The sequence below is a fragment of the Peromyscus californicus genome, unplaced genomic scaffold (genome assembly GCF_007827085.1).
Source record: "Peromyscus californicus insignis strain IS unplaced genomic scaffold, ASM782708v3 Scaffold_18__1_contigs__length_77618521, whole genome shotgun sequence".
Taxonomy (NCBI): domain Eukaryota; kingdom Metazoa; phylum Chordata; class Mammalia; order Rodentia; family Cricetidae; genus Peromyscus; species Peromyscus californicus.
Window position 1 is genome coordinate 33399339 of NW_026294480.1, and position 13851 is coordinate 33413189.

Genomic DNA, 13851 nt, shown 5'->3' on the forward strand with positions numbered 1-13851 from the left:
AAAAGAAAATTAAAGGCTAAGTAACATGTACTTTTCCCGCCTGGTGCAGTCTCCAACTAATGGGCTCCAATGAAGTTTGTGAGTGAGATCACACACAAGATCGACTTCGCCTCGCTTAGGACAAAGCAGGAAGTTGGCAGGTCTGTGGCTTCTCATCTATCCAGTCTTCAGCTAAGTATGGAACACAGTAAGTGAACCACTGCCCAGACGGTATCCTACTTTGAAAACTAAAGTTAAAGGGGAAACAGCCTCACAGGTTAATAATATAGTTGTCCACTAGAGGTCTCCGGATTACCAAAGATGATGTCTTTCTAGGGAGACATGCTTTCTAGTCTTTTTTCCTTCCTGTTTTCTTTCTCCTCCGTCCTCCTCCTCCTCCTCCTCCTCCTCCTCCTCCTCCTCCTCCCCCTCCTCCTCCTCCCCCCCTCCTCCTCCTCCTCCCCCTCCTCCTCCTCCCCCTCCTCCTCCTCCTCCTCCTCCCCCTCCTCCTCCTTCTCCTCCTCCTCCTCCCCCTCCTCCTCTTTTTCCCACATTGGTCTGTTGCTAACCTGCCCCTAAGGCCCAGGCCCCACTGCAGACTAGCAATTCTCCTCCAAACTCAGCTTCTCTTTTAGCCTGCCCCAGCATGCCTGAGAGCAGCTCCCTCCTCAGAGATGAAGAGGACACAACTAGGAACATGACCTTTCACTCTCTCCCTACCAAGTCTATCAAGACATGCTGACTCCACAACCTGTTTAAGAACCAAATCATTCCCCACTCCTTCCTCTGCCCTGAACCACCATCTTTACCTGGGCACCAGAGGACCTTCATCTGCTTCTGCTTCTGTCCCTATGATGCAACTTGAAATAACACCTTGTAAAACATAGAAGTGGAACAGGGCCCCGCTCTGCCCAAAGCCCTGCAGAGGTATTATTTATTCAGAATAAAGCAAAGAGCTCTAGAGCTGCCTGCAAGGCCCACTATTTGAGTGCCTTTCATGTCTCTGGGCTCTTCTAGGCTCTTTGCTCACTTCTCTACCTCTGCAGTGCCCTCCTGGCTACCCTAGTCATGCCAGGAATGTTTCCCTAAGGGCCTTTGCTCTGGCTTTCAGCTGTCTTTGAAATTCTTTTCTGCATGACTCCTCGCCCAGCTCACTTCCTTCATGTGGGCTCAGATGTTACCTCTGTGCCACCCTGACCACCACATTGACTACTGACAGCTGCCTCTCTATGGGGCGGGGGGGGGGGGGGGGTGGTGGGGGGGGGGGGGGGTGGGGGGGGGGGGGGTGTCCAAATCCTCTTGCTTGTTTGTTTTTTTTTCCCATGTTACAAAACTTCCTAATGTGTCAGAAAATATACCCATTTTTTTGCTGTGGAACAATCTTTTTCTACACTATGAATATGTATTACTCTCATTGGCTAATAAAGAACTGATTGGCTGATAGCTGGGCAGGAGGAGACTGAGCGCCAGAGCCAGAGTAGGAGAATGCTGGGAAGAGGAGGGGTGGAGTAAGAAGGTTCCCCACAAATGCAGAGAAGCAAGGTGAGAAAAGGTACCAAGCCATGGGACTAAACATAGATAAGAATTATGGGTTAATTTAAGTGTAAGAGTTAGCTAGTAAAAAGCCTGAGCTATCAACCAAGTATTTGTAAGTAATAGTAAGCCTCTGAGTCGGTTATTTGGGACCAGGCAAAAAAAGTCCAATTACACACTTTTATGTATACCTATTATCTGACTTTCCAAAATAGAACAGAAGGTCTGTGACAAGGGCTCTTAACTTGCTGTCGTTTTTGGTGGTGGTGGTGGTGGTGGTGGTGGTGGTGGTGGTGGTGGTGGTGGTAATGGTGGTTTTTGGGGGGGGGGTTCTTTGTTTTTTTTTTTCTTTCACTTCTGCATCCCAAGCACCTGTCAGCTGTATAGCACATAAAGGGGACTGCAGAAATACTTGGTGAGCACTTGCTAAGAGAATTTACTGCTGAATTCCATTTGCCCCTCCCAGCCAGAACTTCTCTAACAGGAATGAACTATTCTAGGTTCATTTCTATTGCTGTGATTAAATTGCTCTACAGAAAAAAAAAAAAAAAACTGGGGGGGTGGGGACAGAAAGCATTTATTTAGCTTATAACTCCAGGTTATGGTCCATTACTGCAGGAAATACAAGACAGGAAACGGAAGCCTCATATCCACAAATCCACAGCTAAGCGCAGAAGGGAATAAACACACCGATCCTTGCTCCCTCTCAGCTAGCTTTCTTCTCGTTAATACACTTCAGGACCCCTTGCCTAGGAAATGGTACCACCACCAGGGGCTGTGTCTTCATCCAATCAAAACAATCCCTCAAAGATACGCCCATAAGCCAAACTGATCTAGATAATTCCTCGTGAACATTCTCTCACCAGGCAGGCTGAGCAGTGGTGGCCCACACCTTTAATCCCAGCCAGCACTGGGGAGGCGAAGGTGAGCGGATCTGAGTTTGAGGCCAGCCTGAGTTCCAGGACAGCCAGGACTATATAGCGAAACCCTGTCTCTAAGAAAAAAAAATAAAAAATAAAGGAGATTCTAGGTGGTGTCAGGTTGACAGTGGCCGTCAAATCTGACCAGCCCAATCATTCATTAGTTCCTACTCGTCCCTCTGGATCCACTGTTAGCTTTCAGTCTGTTTGGTATCCAGCCTATGCCTTGAACCAAAGAGCTCTCCTGCCACCGCCTTCTGCTCGGGCTGAACCAAAGGGGAGGTACGATCAGGGAGCATGAGGTACAAATAACAGTGATGTCAGGGTCTGCAGTCCTCGGGCTCTCTTCCCTTCTATATGCAAAACTTGTAAATACTGTTTCGTTCTCTTAAGGCCTCCCATGTGAGGGCCCGTGACAACAGCACCCCCCTGTTTTTATCTCCAGGGTATTTAACAGTCATGCTGCTTTCCTTCAACTATAATCAATCCTTTGTTGTTGTTGTTTTGTTTTGTTTTGTTTTTCGAGACAGGGTTTCTCTGTGGAGCTTTGCACCTTTCCTGGATCTTGCTCTGTAGACCAGGCTGGCCTCGAACTCACAGAGATCCACCTGGCTCTGCCTCCCGAGTGCTGGGATTAAAGGCGTGCGCCGCCGCCGCCACTGCCACCACCACCACCACCCGGCTAATCAATCTTTTTAAAGGAATCCCTTTGGTAAAGTCCTCAATTACCAGTGATAATATCCATAGCTATGACTAATAAAATCATAATCATGAAATAATCCATGAAGGTGGATATAGACCGTTTGTTTTTTGTAGTTTTAAATGTCTGAAGCTACCTCCAAGCCTTCCGAGTCCACTCCAAAACCCAGAACATAGTTGGTCATTCATTGACTTGGAGATTTTTCTGAGCACTCTTTCATACCTCTCTGTTTATTTTTGCCACACATTACACATTTTAACTTGGCCCTATTTAGAGATGACCTTCTGTATTTGTTGATCTTGGCTCTGGGGCTGACTCTGTATTTGGCCTTTGTTTTAGACTAGTCATCTCCTGGCATAGCAACCAGGCAATACCTAAGATTCTCAACAACTGGGCCAGACAAAGAGGTAGCTCTTAGGCCTTGAAAAAATCTACTAGATAGATAGTTTACTGTAAGAGTGTTTCTTTCTATAGTGTCTCTCATTCACAAACTCATCAAATACATTTGCTGATATAATAGTATCATCACTGATGATAAAAGATGAGTTCACTACATCTCTAACATCGAAGAGCTCACAAAACAAAGATTGAAGATGTGTACCGTTGGCAAATAGGGAACATGCTATTTCTAATAGAGAAGTGAGTATGAAGGACCCTCCACGCTCCTAGACACTGAAGGTGACAATGACAGACTTTCCACCAGATGGCACTGCTTACCGTCAGAAGCCAACATTTCTCTAGGATACCTGAAGAAAAAAAACTCTGGGTTTCATAGGCTGTCAGACATTTCAGTGGTTAAAGAACTCTAAAGCCAAAAGTCTATAGAGATGTGTTAACGTAAACCAAAATGGAGATTACACAAAGGGCATCCATCTTCTGAAAATATTTCATTTCTGCATCTGAAATGTAAATTCTTGAAGGCAGGAGTGGTGGCACACGCCTTTGATCCCAGCACTCGGGAGGCAGAGGCAGGTGGATCTCTTGAGTTCAACGCCAGCCTGGTCTACAGAGCGAGTTCTAGGACAGTCAGGACTACATGGAGAAACCCTGTCTCAAACAGAAGAAAAAAAAAAAAGAACTTGTAAATTTTGGATTGTAAGCCTAGCCTTTGACAGCTGAGCCATCTCTCCCCCTCACCAGCCTTAGCACTCAGGAAAGCAGGCCATGCTCCTCACCTGGGCAGCACAGCAGAGCTGACCCTATTGACAAGGATACAGGTGAACTGGCCCGAGAATGTGATTATGGGAAATTTGGCCTACCCCTCATCTGCCATATGGTGGTGTGAGCAGGGGAGAGATGTCCCCACAACCCCCACTGCCTGTGACAGGTTGGGGAGCTGACGCTGAGGTCACGAGAACAGGAGAGCTGTCCCTGCCCCTCATGCAGCATTCGGGTGAGTGGCTCCTGTACCTCACCTGGGCAACACAGTAGAAACTGGCCCTGAAGGTCTAGGTGTGAGAGTGCCAACTCTGAGGGTATGAAAGCAGAACTAGCCCCACCCCTTGCTCTTTGCTGCAAGGGGTGAACTGGGGTGGGGGGGGAGGATGCTAGAGAGCTCACCATGGTGATGAGGACAGGGGAGAACTGGCGGGCTGACCAACCCTGTAACTACTCAGCCCAGAACCAGGGTTATGAGTTGGTCCACCCCAACATCCTCACCATCCGTGATCTGCTGGAGCACGTGAAGGGACCAGTCCTGCAGATCCAAAGCTGCAGGATCTTCACGACACAGGGCAACAACAGGATATCCAAGAGGAGTCCCAGTGAGGGTCCAGTATCGATAGTGCAGCAGAAACTAGAGGCCTCGAACCAGACCAATGACTGTCTGCAATGAACACTTGCAAGTAAAGACATATGCTGTGGGATGGTCTGTATGTCAAATGTGTTGCTGATTGGTCAATGAATAAATCACTGATTGGCAGTGGCCAGGCAGGAAGTATAGGCGGGACTAACAGAGAGGAAAATTGAGAGAACAGGAAGCTGGGGAGGGAGACACTGCGAGCCGCCATCAGGACAAGGAAGATGTAAAGTACCGGTAAGCCACAAGCCACGTGGCAAGGTATAGATTAATAGAAATGGATTAATTTAAGCTGTAAGAACAGTTAGCAAGAAGCCTGCCACGGCCATACAGTTTGTAACCAATATAAGTCTCTGTGTTTACTTGATCGGGTTTGAGCGGCTTGGGACTGGCGGGTGAGAGAGATTTGCCCTGACTGTGGGCCAGGCAGAAAAACTCTAGCAACAGACATATGGACAAAAGGACATACTGTGTGACTCACTGTGTCACACTACAGCTTCCATGAGATTTTTTTTTCCTTTTTTTCTTTTAAATTTTATTTTATTTGGGGAGGGGTTGCAAGGGCAGAGGGCAGATACGAAGGGACAGGGAAGTAAATGGGCTCTAGATGGGAAAGACACAAAGAATAAATAAAAAGAAGGTTTAAAAAACTTAATCAAAAAGGAGGCAACAATAACAACAAAAAAACTCTTGAATATCTATTTTCTAAAATCTCACTAATTGACTAATTATTTTTAAAACATTGAGTATTGGGGAAACTTTATTTCCTTTGCTTTCATTTAGGAACATGTTTTAATCTCCATCATACAATTTATAACTACTCTAGTAATAGCAAAAGTACAAAAATAAAAGAAAATGCTGTATTTGGATGTAAGGTTCAGTCATCCCACGGTACAAAGAAAACCTTTCATGAACTAAGCACATAAATGTAAGTACACATCTCAGGACATCATTAGCCCTTTCCAAGCAAAATAACCAAACCCTACAGAATGCGCACAGTCAAGACAACGGGGCCAGTATCTGCTCAGTAAGGTCACCAGAGCTATGCTGTAGAAATAAAAAAGGAATACGACAGAGCACACAGTCCACTTGCATTTAACTCCAGGTTTGAAGACACTGGCCCACAACTAGAATTTTTATTTCAAGTGAGGGACTACTTACTGCACCCTGAAAATTATCCTGTACCTGATTAGTATGATGTACAAGAAATCAGAAGTACACATGCTTAAGTATCATCTAACAGTATCAAACCTTCCACATATAAGCAGGAAGTTATTTATATCCCATTCATTCACATCTATAACCCAAAATAATTCTGTCAGGAAGAAAGTAGCATGTATATCATAATACATCCATTTTTCTATTAGCTCTGTAGTTAAATGATTGACATATAATTTATTGTGAAACTTTTGGGCCGTACCAGTTTATAAAAAAAAAAAAAAAAAATCAACGAATTCTCAGCTTTTTCAACCTTTTAATCAACAATATCAAATATTCAGAAGTGTGGTCCTAAAGCAGTCTCATCAAGACTGTTAGCCTTTATCTCATCAAGGCTAACAGTAAATACCTCATACAAAAGTATTATGTAGCAATTTCCTCTGAACTGAAATACTTACTCCATGCTTGAAGGAAGCTCATTAAAATGCAGGAAGTTTTAAAGAGAGACTGTTAAGACTCAGGAAATAGACAAACAAACAAACATAACAAAACAAAACAAAAAACAAAAACTCACAAGTCTCTGGGAGTTCCTGAAACTGACCAGATTCACAAGGCCCCTCCCACCCCAAGGTTACGTAAGTAGTAAGGACAGCTGAGAAGACTCTCCAACCTGTCAGGCCCCAGGGCTTCAACTTTCATGCTGGCATGGGCTTTTGTTGATACAGCTGCCTTTGAATGGTCTACGCTCTGGTAAGTAACCCCTACCCATATTCCTGGAGGTAACTCCAATAAATTCACTGGTTCATGATATCGGTGGTATCATTACTTTGGTCTATCTTCAGTTCCCTATCCAACGTGAAGAGGATTTGTTCACACCTCCCCATGAAAAGTGTCACACAGCACAAGGTAAGTGTTCTGAGAGACGTCGACAGATCCTTACATAAAATGTGCTCTTGTCATCACTCACTTCCAAGATAATCTGCCCTGTTTATTCCCAAAACCTTTATAATAATAAGTCAACCTGCTAATTCAAAACACCTTAAGACTGCTAAAGTCTTTCATCCATTTGTTGAAAGGGTGCTAATGACTTACTGTTTTGCATACAAACAGCTTTTCCTGACATCACTAAATGTACCAACATATGCATGCCTTTTTGAAACCATAGATTATTATGACCATTTTGATTTACAGCCCTACTGCTAAGTTGATAGCATGTCCTTCACATCCCATCAAGACCAGCAACATTTTTTACAATCAACTTATTTTATACAGCATCTGGAGTCATGATATAACCAAAAGAAAGAACCTAAAACAGATTTCAAATTGATGTCTGCCTTGCTTTATACATGATGGCCTATAATAACAAAGAGCATGAGGGACCATCCTTAAATTTTTTTATTCTGACTTTTTTTACATTTATTTTACATTTTTTTAAAAAATGAAAGTATATCAGATATAAGCCATTAGTTTACATATTTATTTATGAAAAAGCAAAGCTTATTTACTTATGATTATGAAACATGGCATCAAAGTATAACTTTGTTGGGCCTGATAGCACAAGCCTGCAACTCCACCTACTTCAGAGGTTGAGTCGGAAAATTCATTAGTTCAAGATCTCATTAATTCAAGAGTTCCTTAGGTTACAGAGAAAGCCCAGGGCGAGGCTGGGCAATTTAGTAAGAATTTGTATCAAAATCAAAAGGGAAGAAAGAAAGGAGGCTGGGGATAAAGGGCCCAGAGGTAGACCACCTGCCTGGCATGCCCAGAGTTCTAAGTTCAATCACAGTGCTACAAGTTAAGAAACAAAAACAAAAACATTAACTTCCATTCTTGGCCTTGCTATCCACTTTTCTGTTTTGTGAGAGGACTCTCACTGCTTGGCAACAGATCATGCTGGTATTGAATTTATTATCCTCCCCAGTCTACTTAGTGATGGGATTATAATCATGTGCTACCATCTCCAGCTAGCCGCTGTCTTGACTGAATATATTACTCTTATAAGTGGAGGCAAATTTAATTTCACTGATAGACTTTTTATATGTTTTGATAATTTCATATAGGAATGCACTATTTACTATTTCTACCAGCACTCCCATTCAGTTTCTCCCCTTTCCCTCACCCTACTCCCTCTTGGATTTATGACTGTTTCTTCTCTAACTGTTATAGATTCAAAGAGAGAGAGAGAGAGAGAGAGAGAGAGAGAGAAATCCAGAGTTCATTTGGTGTTTCTCGGGTATACATGTGTTTAGGGCTGACCCCTCGACACTGCATTATATATCAGGGGTCTCATCCCTGATTGCTGATAAACTTTTTAGGTAACATTTTAAAACTGGCATTTCTTTCTAGCTAATCGTTTCAGAAATCTACTCACCCTGCATTGTTGCTGACTGCAGTTAGATCTTTCACTCCAGTCTTCAATAAAGCTCCTATAAGATTTTCTGGAATTCCACACAGCCCAAAACCTACAAAACCCAAAAGGGAAACAATTACCTGTGCAAAGGTAATGTTCTTTCACGAAACCTACATTATTATTCTCAATAGAACAGAAAAGGCACAAAGCATCTTGTTAAACGTAATAAGCAAAATACACAACTATACCTTATCAACTCAATACAGAGCCATCAGTCAGATTACTGGATCTCTGTGTTTCAAACCATTATATGTCACCAGACACCACTGTCAAGGCTTTGAATAAGTTAAGACCAAATGTAACCACTTAGATATGGAATGTGTACTATTGCCCCTCTTCATGATATAACCCATATCCAGCTATTTATTTCAATATACATTTTATACATCTAGGTAGTATATTTTACAGAACTAGAACCCTAAGCTAATAACTTTCATTTCTTACATCTTTAAGATTCTTCCAAGAATGTAGGATTTAAGTGGACACTCAATAACTCCCCAGTGTGAATGAATGAATAAAGAACTGCCCCAAAATAAGTCTTGATTGCATATATAGGAATCAGGAAGTTAAACGTAATTAAATCTGAGGCAGAGATTAAAAAAGACATCCCAAAGAAGTAGCAGAAACAGAATACGGGGACTTAACAGAAAGACTCTGCTCTTTTGCTCAACAAATAAGGAGCAATAAAGACGGACCGGAGCGGTGGTTCTCAGCCTTCCTAATGCCGAGACCCTTTAACACAACGCCTCATGTTGTGCTGACCCCCAAGCATGAAATTATTTCATTGCTACTGCTATGAACCGTAATGTCATTATCTGTGTTTTCCAGAACGAAAGAGCCATTCAGCCCCCACAAAGGGGTCACAACCCACAAGTGGAAAGCCACTGAGCTAGGGTACCTAACAGGATGAGGCACGTGTTTCAAGTTCACCAGGATTCCCAAGGATTTAGGGATCCACGACAGCTCCTGATAAGACACTAGCACACGAAACCTCTGGCTTTTCAATTATAATCAGAAGAAAACGGAAAGGAAAGGGCACAGTAGTAAAGTGCTGATCTTCCAGGGAGAGACTGTCACGGAGTGGCAGGGGTCATGGCGCGTTGTAAGTAAGACAGTAAATGAGGAAGGGCTCAATGATAGAATAACTGGCATTTAGAATCTATATAGCTTTGTCATATCATTTTCCTAAAAACCTAAGAACATTACCATCGAAAGGAAAACAGTTCCTTTACTTACCACCAACCAGCAAGGTGGCACCATTAGGGATATCTTGTACGGCTTCCACTGGATCTGTGTAAAATTTGGTGTGGTGACGAGTACTGACAGAAAAGTAGCAGACACACCCCTGGAACATTAAAAACATTTCCAGTGAACAATCATCTGCAGCTTCACTTTACACAAATAGCAAATGATTCCATATATACGTAGATGTGTGTGTGTGTGTGTGTGTGTGTGTGTGTGTGTGTGTGTGTGTGTGTGTATAGTGGTAAGTTCGTTGTCCCTTTTAACACTTGGTATTTTTAATTGACAAAAACAGTATGTTTACAGTATATACCATCACATTCTGATACATCTATACATTGCAAAATGCCTAACTGGAGCTACCTGGCACAGCGTCACTTTTTGCACGTCACTTTTTTTTGTGGTAAGAACAATTCACAACTACTCAGAGTTTTCAAGTAGAGTTACTGCTCCTGCTCATCACCAGGCCATCTATTCCTAAGTTTATTTCTCCTGTCTAACTGAAATGTTGTGTTCTTTGACCAATATCTTCCCAACTCCTTCAACTTCTAACATCTAGGATGTCATTTGACTCTGTCTCTCGGGTACAATGGTTTATCTTTGCCAGGATGGGCATGCTCTACTGACAGGTTCTCACCAGGGTCCCTTGTGATCTATATCTTCTATTATGGGGGGGGGGGGGCAGCTGTGTCACTTGCAACCACCACCCAAAAGAATAAAAGTAGATAACTCACATCGTATGCTGGGATGCAGATTTACGATATCAGTGTCATCAGTCACCCATTTCTCATAGTAACCTAGCTTTCCAGTCAGTCGACAAGTACTGAGAACCTACCTGCGCCAAGTTCTATGCCATCTGTCGAATCTCTATAACGGTCTGAGTACCGCTCTCTGGGGAATCAAGTACAGTGTGGTCAGTTCCAAGTGCTAGGAGAACTCTAGAGCCGCGTGAGGAGCAGCACACCAGAGGACTCACTTCCCTGTGCCGCTACCACAGAAGCTGAAGGCAAAGCAGCAGACTATGACCACTACAGAGAGGCCTTGGTGCGCCACACCGGAGAACTACCAGGGCACATACGATCTGGAGATGGTCTGTCACCTCCACAGCCCATGTCAGAACTGGGTCCCCGGGTCAACGGTGTTGAGAAGCGGTAGAACTTTCAGGAGGTGTGGGAGCCTGCACAAAGGTATGAAGGCTACTGGGCTCGTTCTTGTAGGAGCGAGCAAGTCCTTGCTCTGGCTGCACTCCCTGAATTGCTGACTGCCAAAGCTAGGCTTTTTCTAAAGTGAGGCTGCCTGTCCTTCACACCTGCTCATCCCTCTCTACTCCTCTGCCACATCATAAAGCAGTGCAATGCTCTCATCAGATGCAGTCACCAAACTGTGGGCTTTTGGTCTCCATCTAACTACGAGCTACCTAAACTTCTTTTATAACTACCCAGTGTTTGTTGTAGCAAGTGAGATGGGCCTAAATGAGTCATCCAGTGAGCATTCATAAAACCAGTTGTAAGTTATTGCCCTGTCTATTCCATCCACAATATGGGCAAGCGAAAAGGAGGAAATGGATTCTACGGTAACTAATGGCCCATATTAACAGTCCTTCCCTTTACTTCCATTATATATTTAACCTGAAGAAAGAGGAAGTGGAGAGAATGACAGCTGAACCCTGATATCCTGCCACTTTAACAAGCCCAGCTATAAAGTCACACCCACTTGACTACCCAGCAGAAATTCAGACAGCCACAACCTGAGGTGGTCAAGAACTGTCTTTCTTTCTTTCCTGTAAAAACTGTTCTCATTTTTCAAAGTACCTGTCAGTTAGCACAAAAGACTATTTAAGGGGTAAACACTGAGGGAGTCTAATGAGTGATTAAAAAAAAAAAAAGGTTGAGGTTACACACATGATCACAGGACTTTTGTCCCTTTAAGTTTCTATTTTGGTCAAGGTCAGGTCAGGAGTTTGCACACTGCCCAAAGCCTGGGACATAAGTAGAGGGAGGGACAAGGACTCTGAAAGGGCTTAACCACAAAGAAGTTTCTTTTCTTCCTGTCCTCAACTAGTAAGGACTCACTTGCTTCTTTTTTTAAACACACACACACACACACACACACACACACACACACACACACACACACACACACACCAGGTGACGAGTAGAGCTAGTTTTGGTCTCAGAAATAAAAAACATATAATAGATTGAATATAGACATGCTGGTCCTGTGATTCCAGCCAGCACCGGGGAGGCTGAGACAGAATGACTGCTAGCCAGAGCTACATAGCAAGTCCCAGGTTAGCCTGGGAAACAGCATGAGATTCAGTCTTAAAATAACAAGACCAGAGGGCTGGAGAGATGGCTTAATGGGTAAGAGCATCTACTGCTCTTGCCAAGAACCAATGTTGAGCAGCTCACAATTGCCTGGAACTCCAGCTGCAGAGGATCTGATGCTTCCAGCCTGTGTTAGCATAAACACACACACACACACACACACACACACACACACACACACACACACACACACACACACACACACATCTTTGACTGGTCTCAGGTTTTGGCTTCCTGTCACACAGTCCTTCCACCACAGTGTGCTCTTGCATGTTTTCTGAAAGTCCTCTATTGTTCTACCTGTCATTTACACACAACAAATCTTTATGAGAGTCCTGCTCTGTAATGTGTGACTCTGCTGTCATTAGCTCTGCCTCGGAATAAAGAGTCCAGGCCTCAGCAGGATACATACGGAAGAAAATCAAAGAATTCATCTACACCCAGACAGGCTGAAAGGTGAGGTCACCTTGAACTGCTTCTCTGTGGAATTCCACAGAGAGTATGCTGGAAGCAGAATCCGTTCCCCCATGGACCCAGAGAGCCTTCGAAGATTCAGAAGCAGCCCAGAGTCACACACTTAGCAAGAATCCCACCCCTTTGGAGTAGCTGATAATTAGTGTCGTCATAGCACTAATTAGCAGTCAGCACTATTTACCCTGCAGCTTGTCCCAGTCTGAACTTCCCCCCTTCTTGAAAATAAAAAAGAAAGAAAAAAGAAAAGAAAGGACAAAAAAAGAAAAGAAACCCATCAGAAATATTTTAGAAAAGGAGGAAATTGTGCTGGAGATGTAGTTCAGTAGCAGAATGCTTGCCTAATAGGCAAAAGGCCCTGGGTTCAAACCGATGTGGGAGGTTGTTATAAATGTACCCACACAACCAAAATTCAAAAACCGCAAGGTATGCTGGAGAGAAGTAAGCTCAGTTCTCTGCACCCACATCAGACCGTCAGGTGGCACTCACAACTGTCTGCAACTGCAGTTCTGAGGATCCAAAGGCTGCAACTGTAGTTCCCCAGGGATACAATGACGTCCAGCCTCAGCAGGCACACATGCATGCGAGTGGTGCGTATACACTCATGAGGTCATACACACACAGACAGAAATAAAAGTAAAGTGATATATTTCCAGGGAATGTAAAATTGAGCTTAAGATAATGAAGAACTTCATAGCCCTTGATTTTTTTCATTATTCAAACATGTTAATATTTGTTAATGTATGCTTTATTGGCATTTGATATTTATGTACTATGTACTGAGAAACAAACTTTTTGTAAAACATGTTTCGGTATCAGAAAATTAGCCACCTACTTTGGGAGATAGTATGATGTAACACGCCATATACTCCTACGGTCAAAAGTACCCTCGTGTCAAACCTCAGCTTAGCCAGGACTGAATGGATGTGCCAGGACTTAACCACTGACGACGTCTTTGTAGAGAGGTGCTATTTGGTCAAAGCCCAGTGAGGTGCTTGCACAGTGCCTAAAGATGACCATTGTGGACCGTCTCCCAAAGATACAGTTAGAAAAGAAGCTCTATGCCAGACTACAAGGAAATTCCTAGGGGATGTCATCCTCCTTTGGGAAATGACACCTTTTTACCATCCCCAGCTAAGACAGTCAAAGCAAGCTGTCATTTATTGGAGTCTAATTTTTAACCTCACCACTCCCTGCCTGCCCTCCCCCACCCATCAATGATTTCATACAGAAAATTGGTAATGTGACCTTCACCACTGCAAATTCATCCATATGATATTTCTTTACGATTTCTGAAGCCTAGGTCTTAGCTT

The 13851-nt window shown here is 43.5% G+C and overlaps 1 protein-coding gene across 1 annotated transcript in view; it reads right to left on the bottom strand.

Annotated features, from left to right (window-relative positions):
* Positions 1 to 13851, bottom strand: part of Oxct1 (3-oxoacid CoA-transferase 1) — a 125358-nt gene that overhangs the window by 106515 nt on the left and 4992 nt on the right. Inside the window, exons 2-3 of the mRNA XM_052743218.1 lie at positions 9735 to 9843; positions 8460 to 8550 (exon numbers count right to left, since the gene is read on the bottom strand). Of these exons, the coding sequence (XP_052599178.1) occupies positions 8460 to 8550; positions 9735 to 9843 (200 nt within the window). The remainder of the gene's footprint in view (positions 1 to 8459; positions 8551 to 9734; positions 9844 to 13851) is intronic.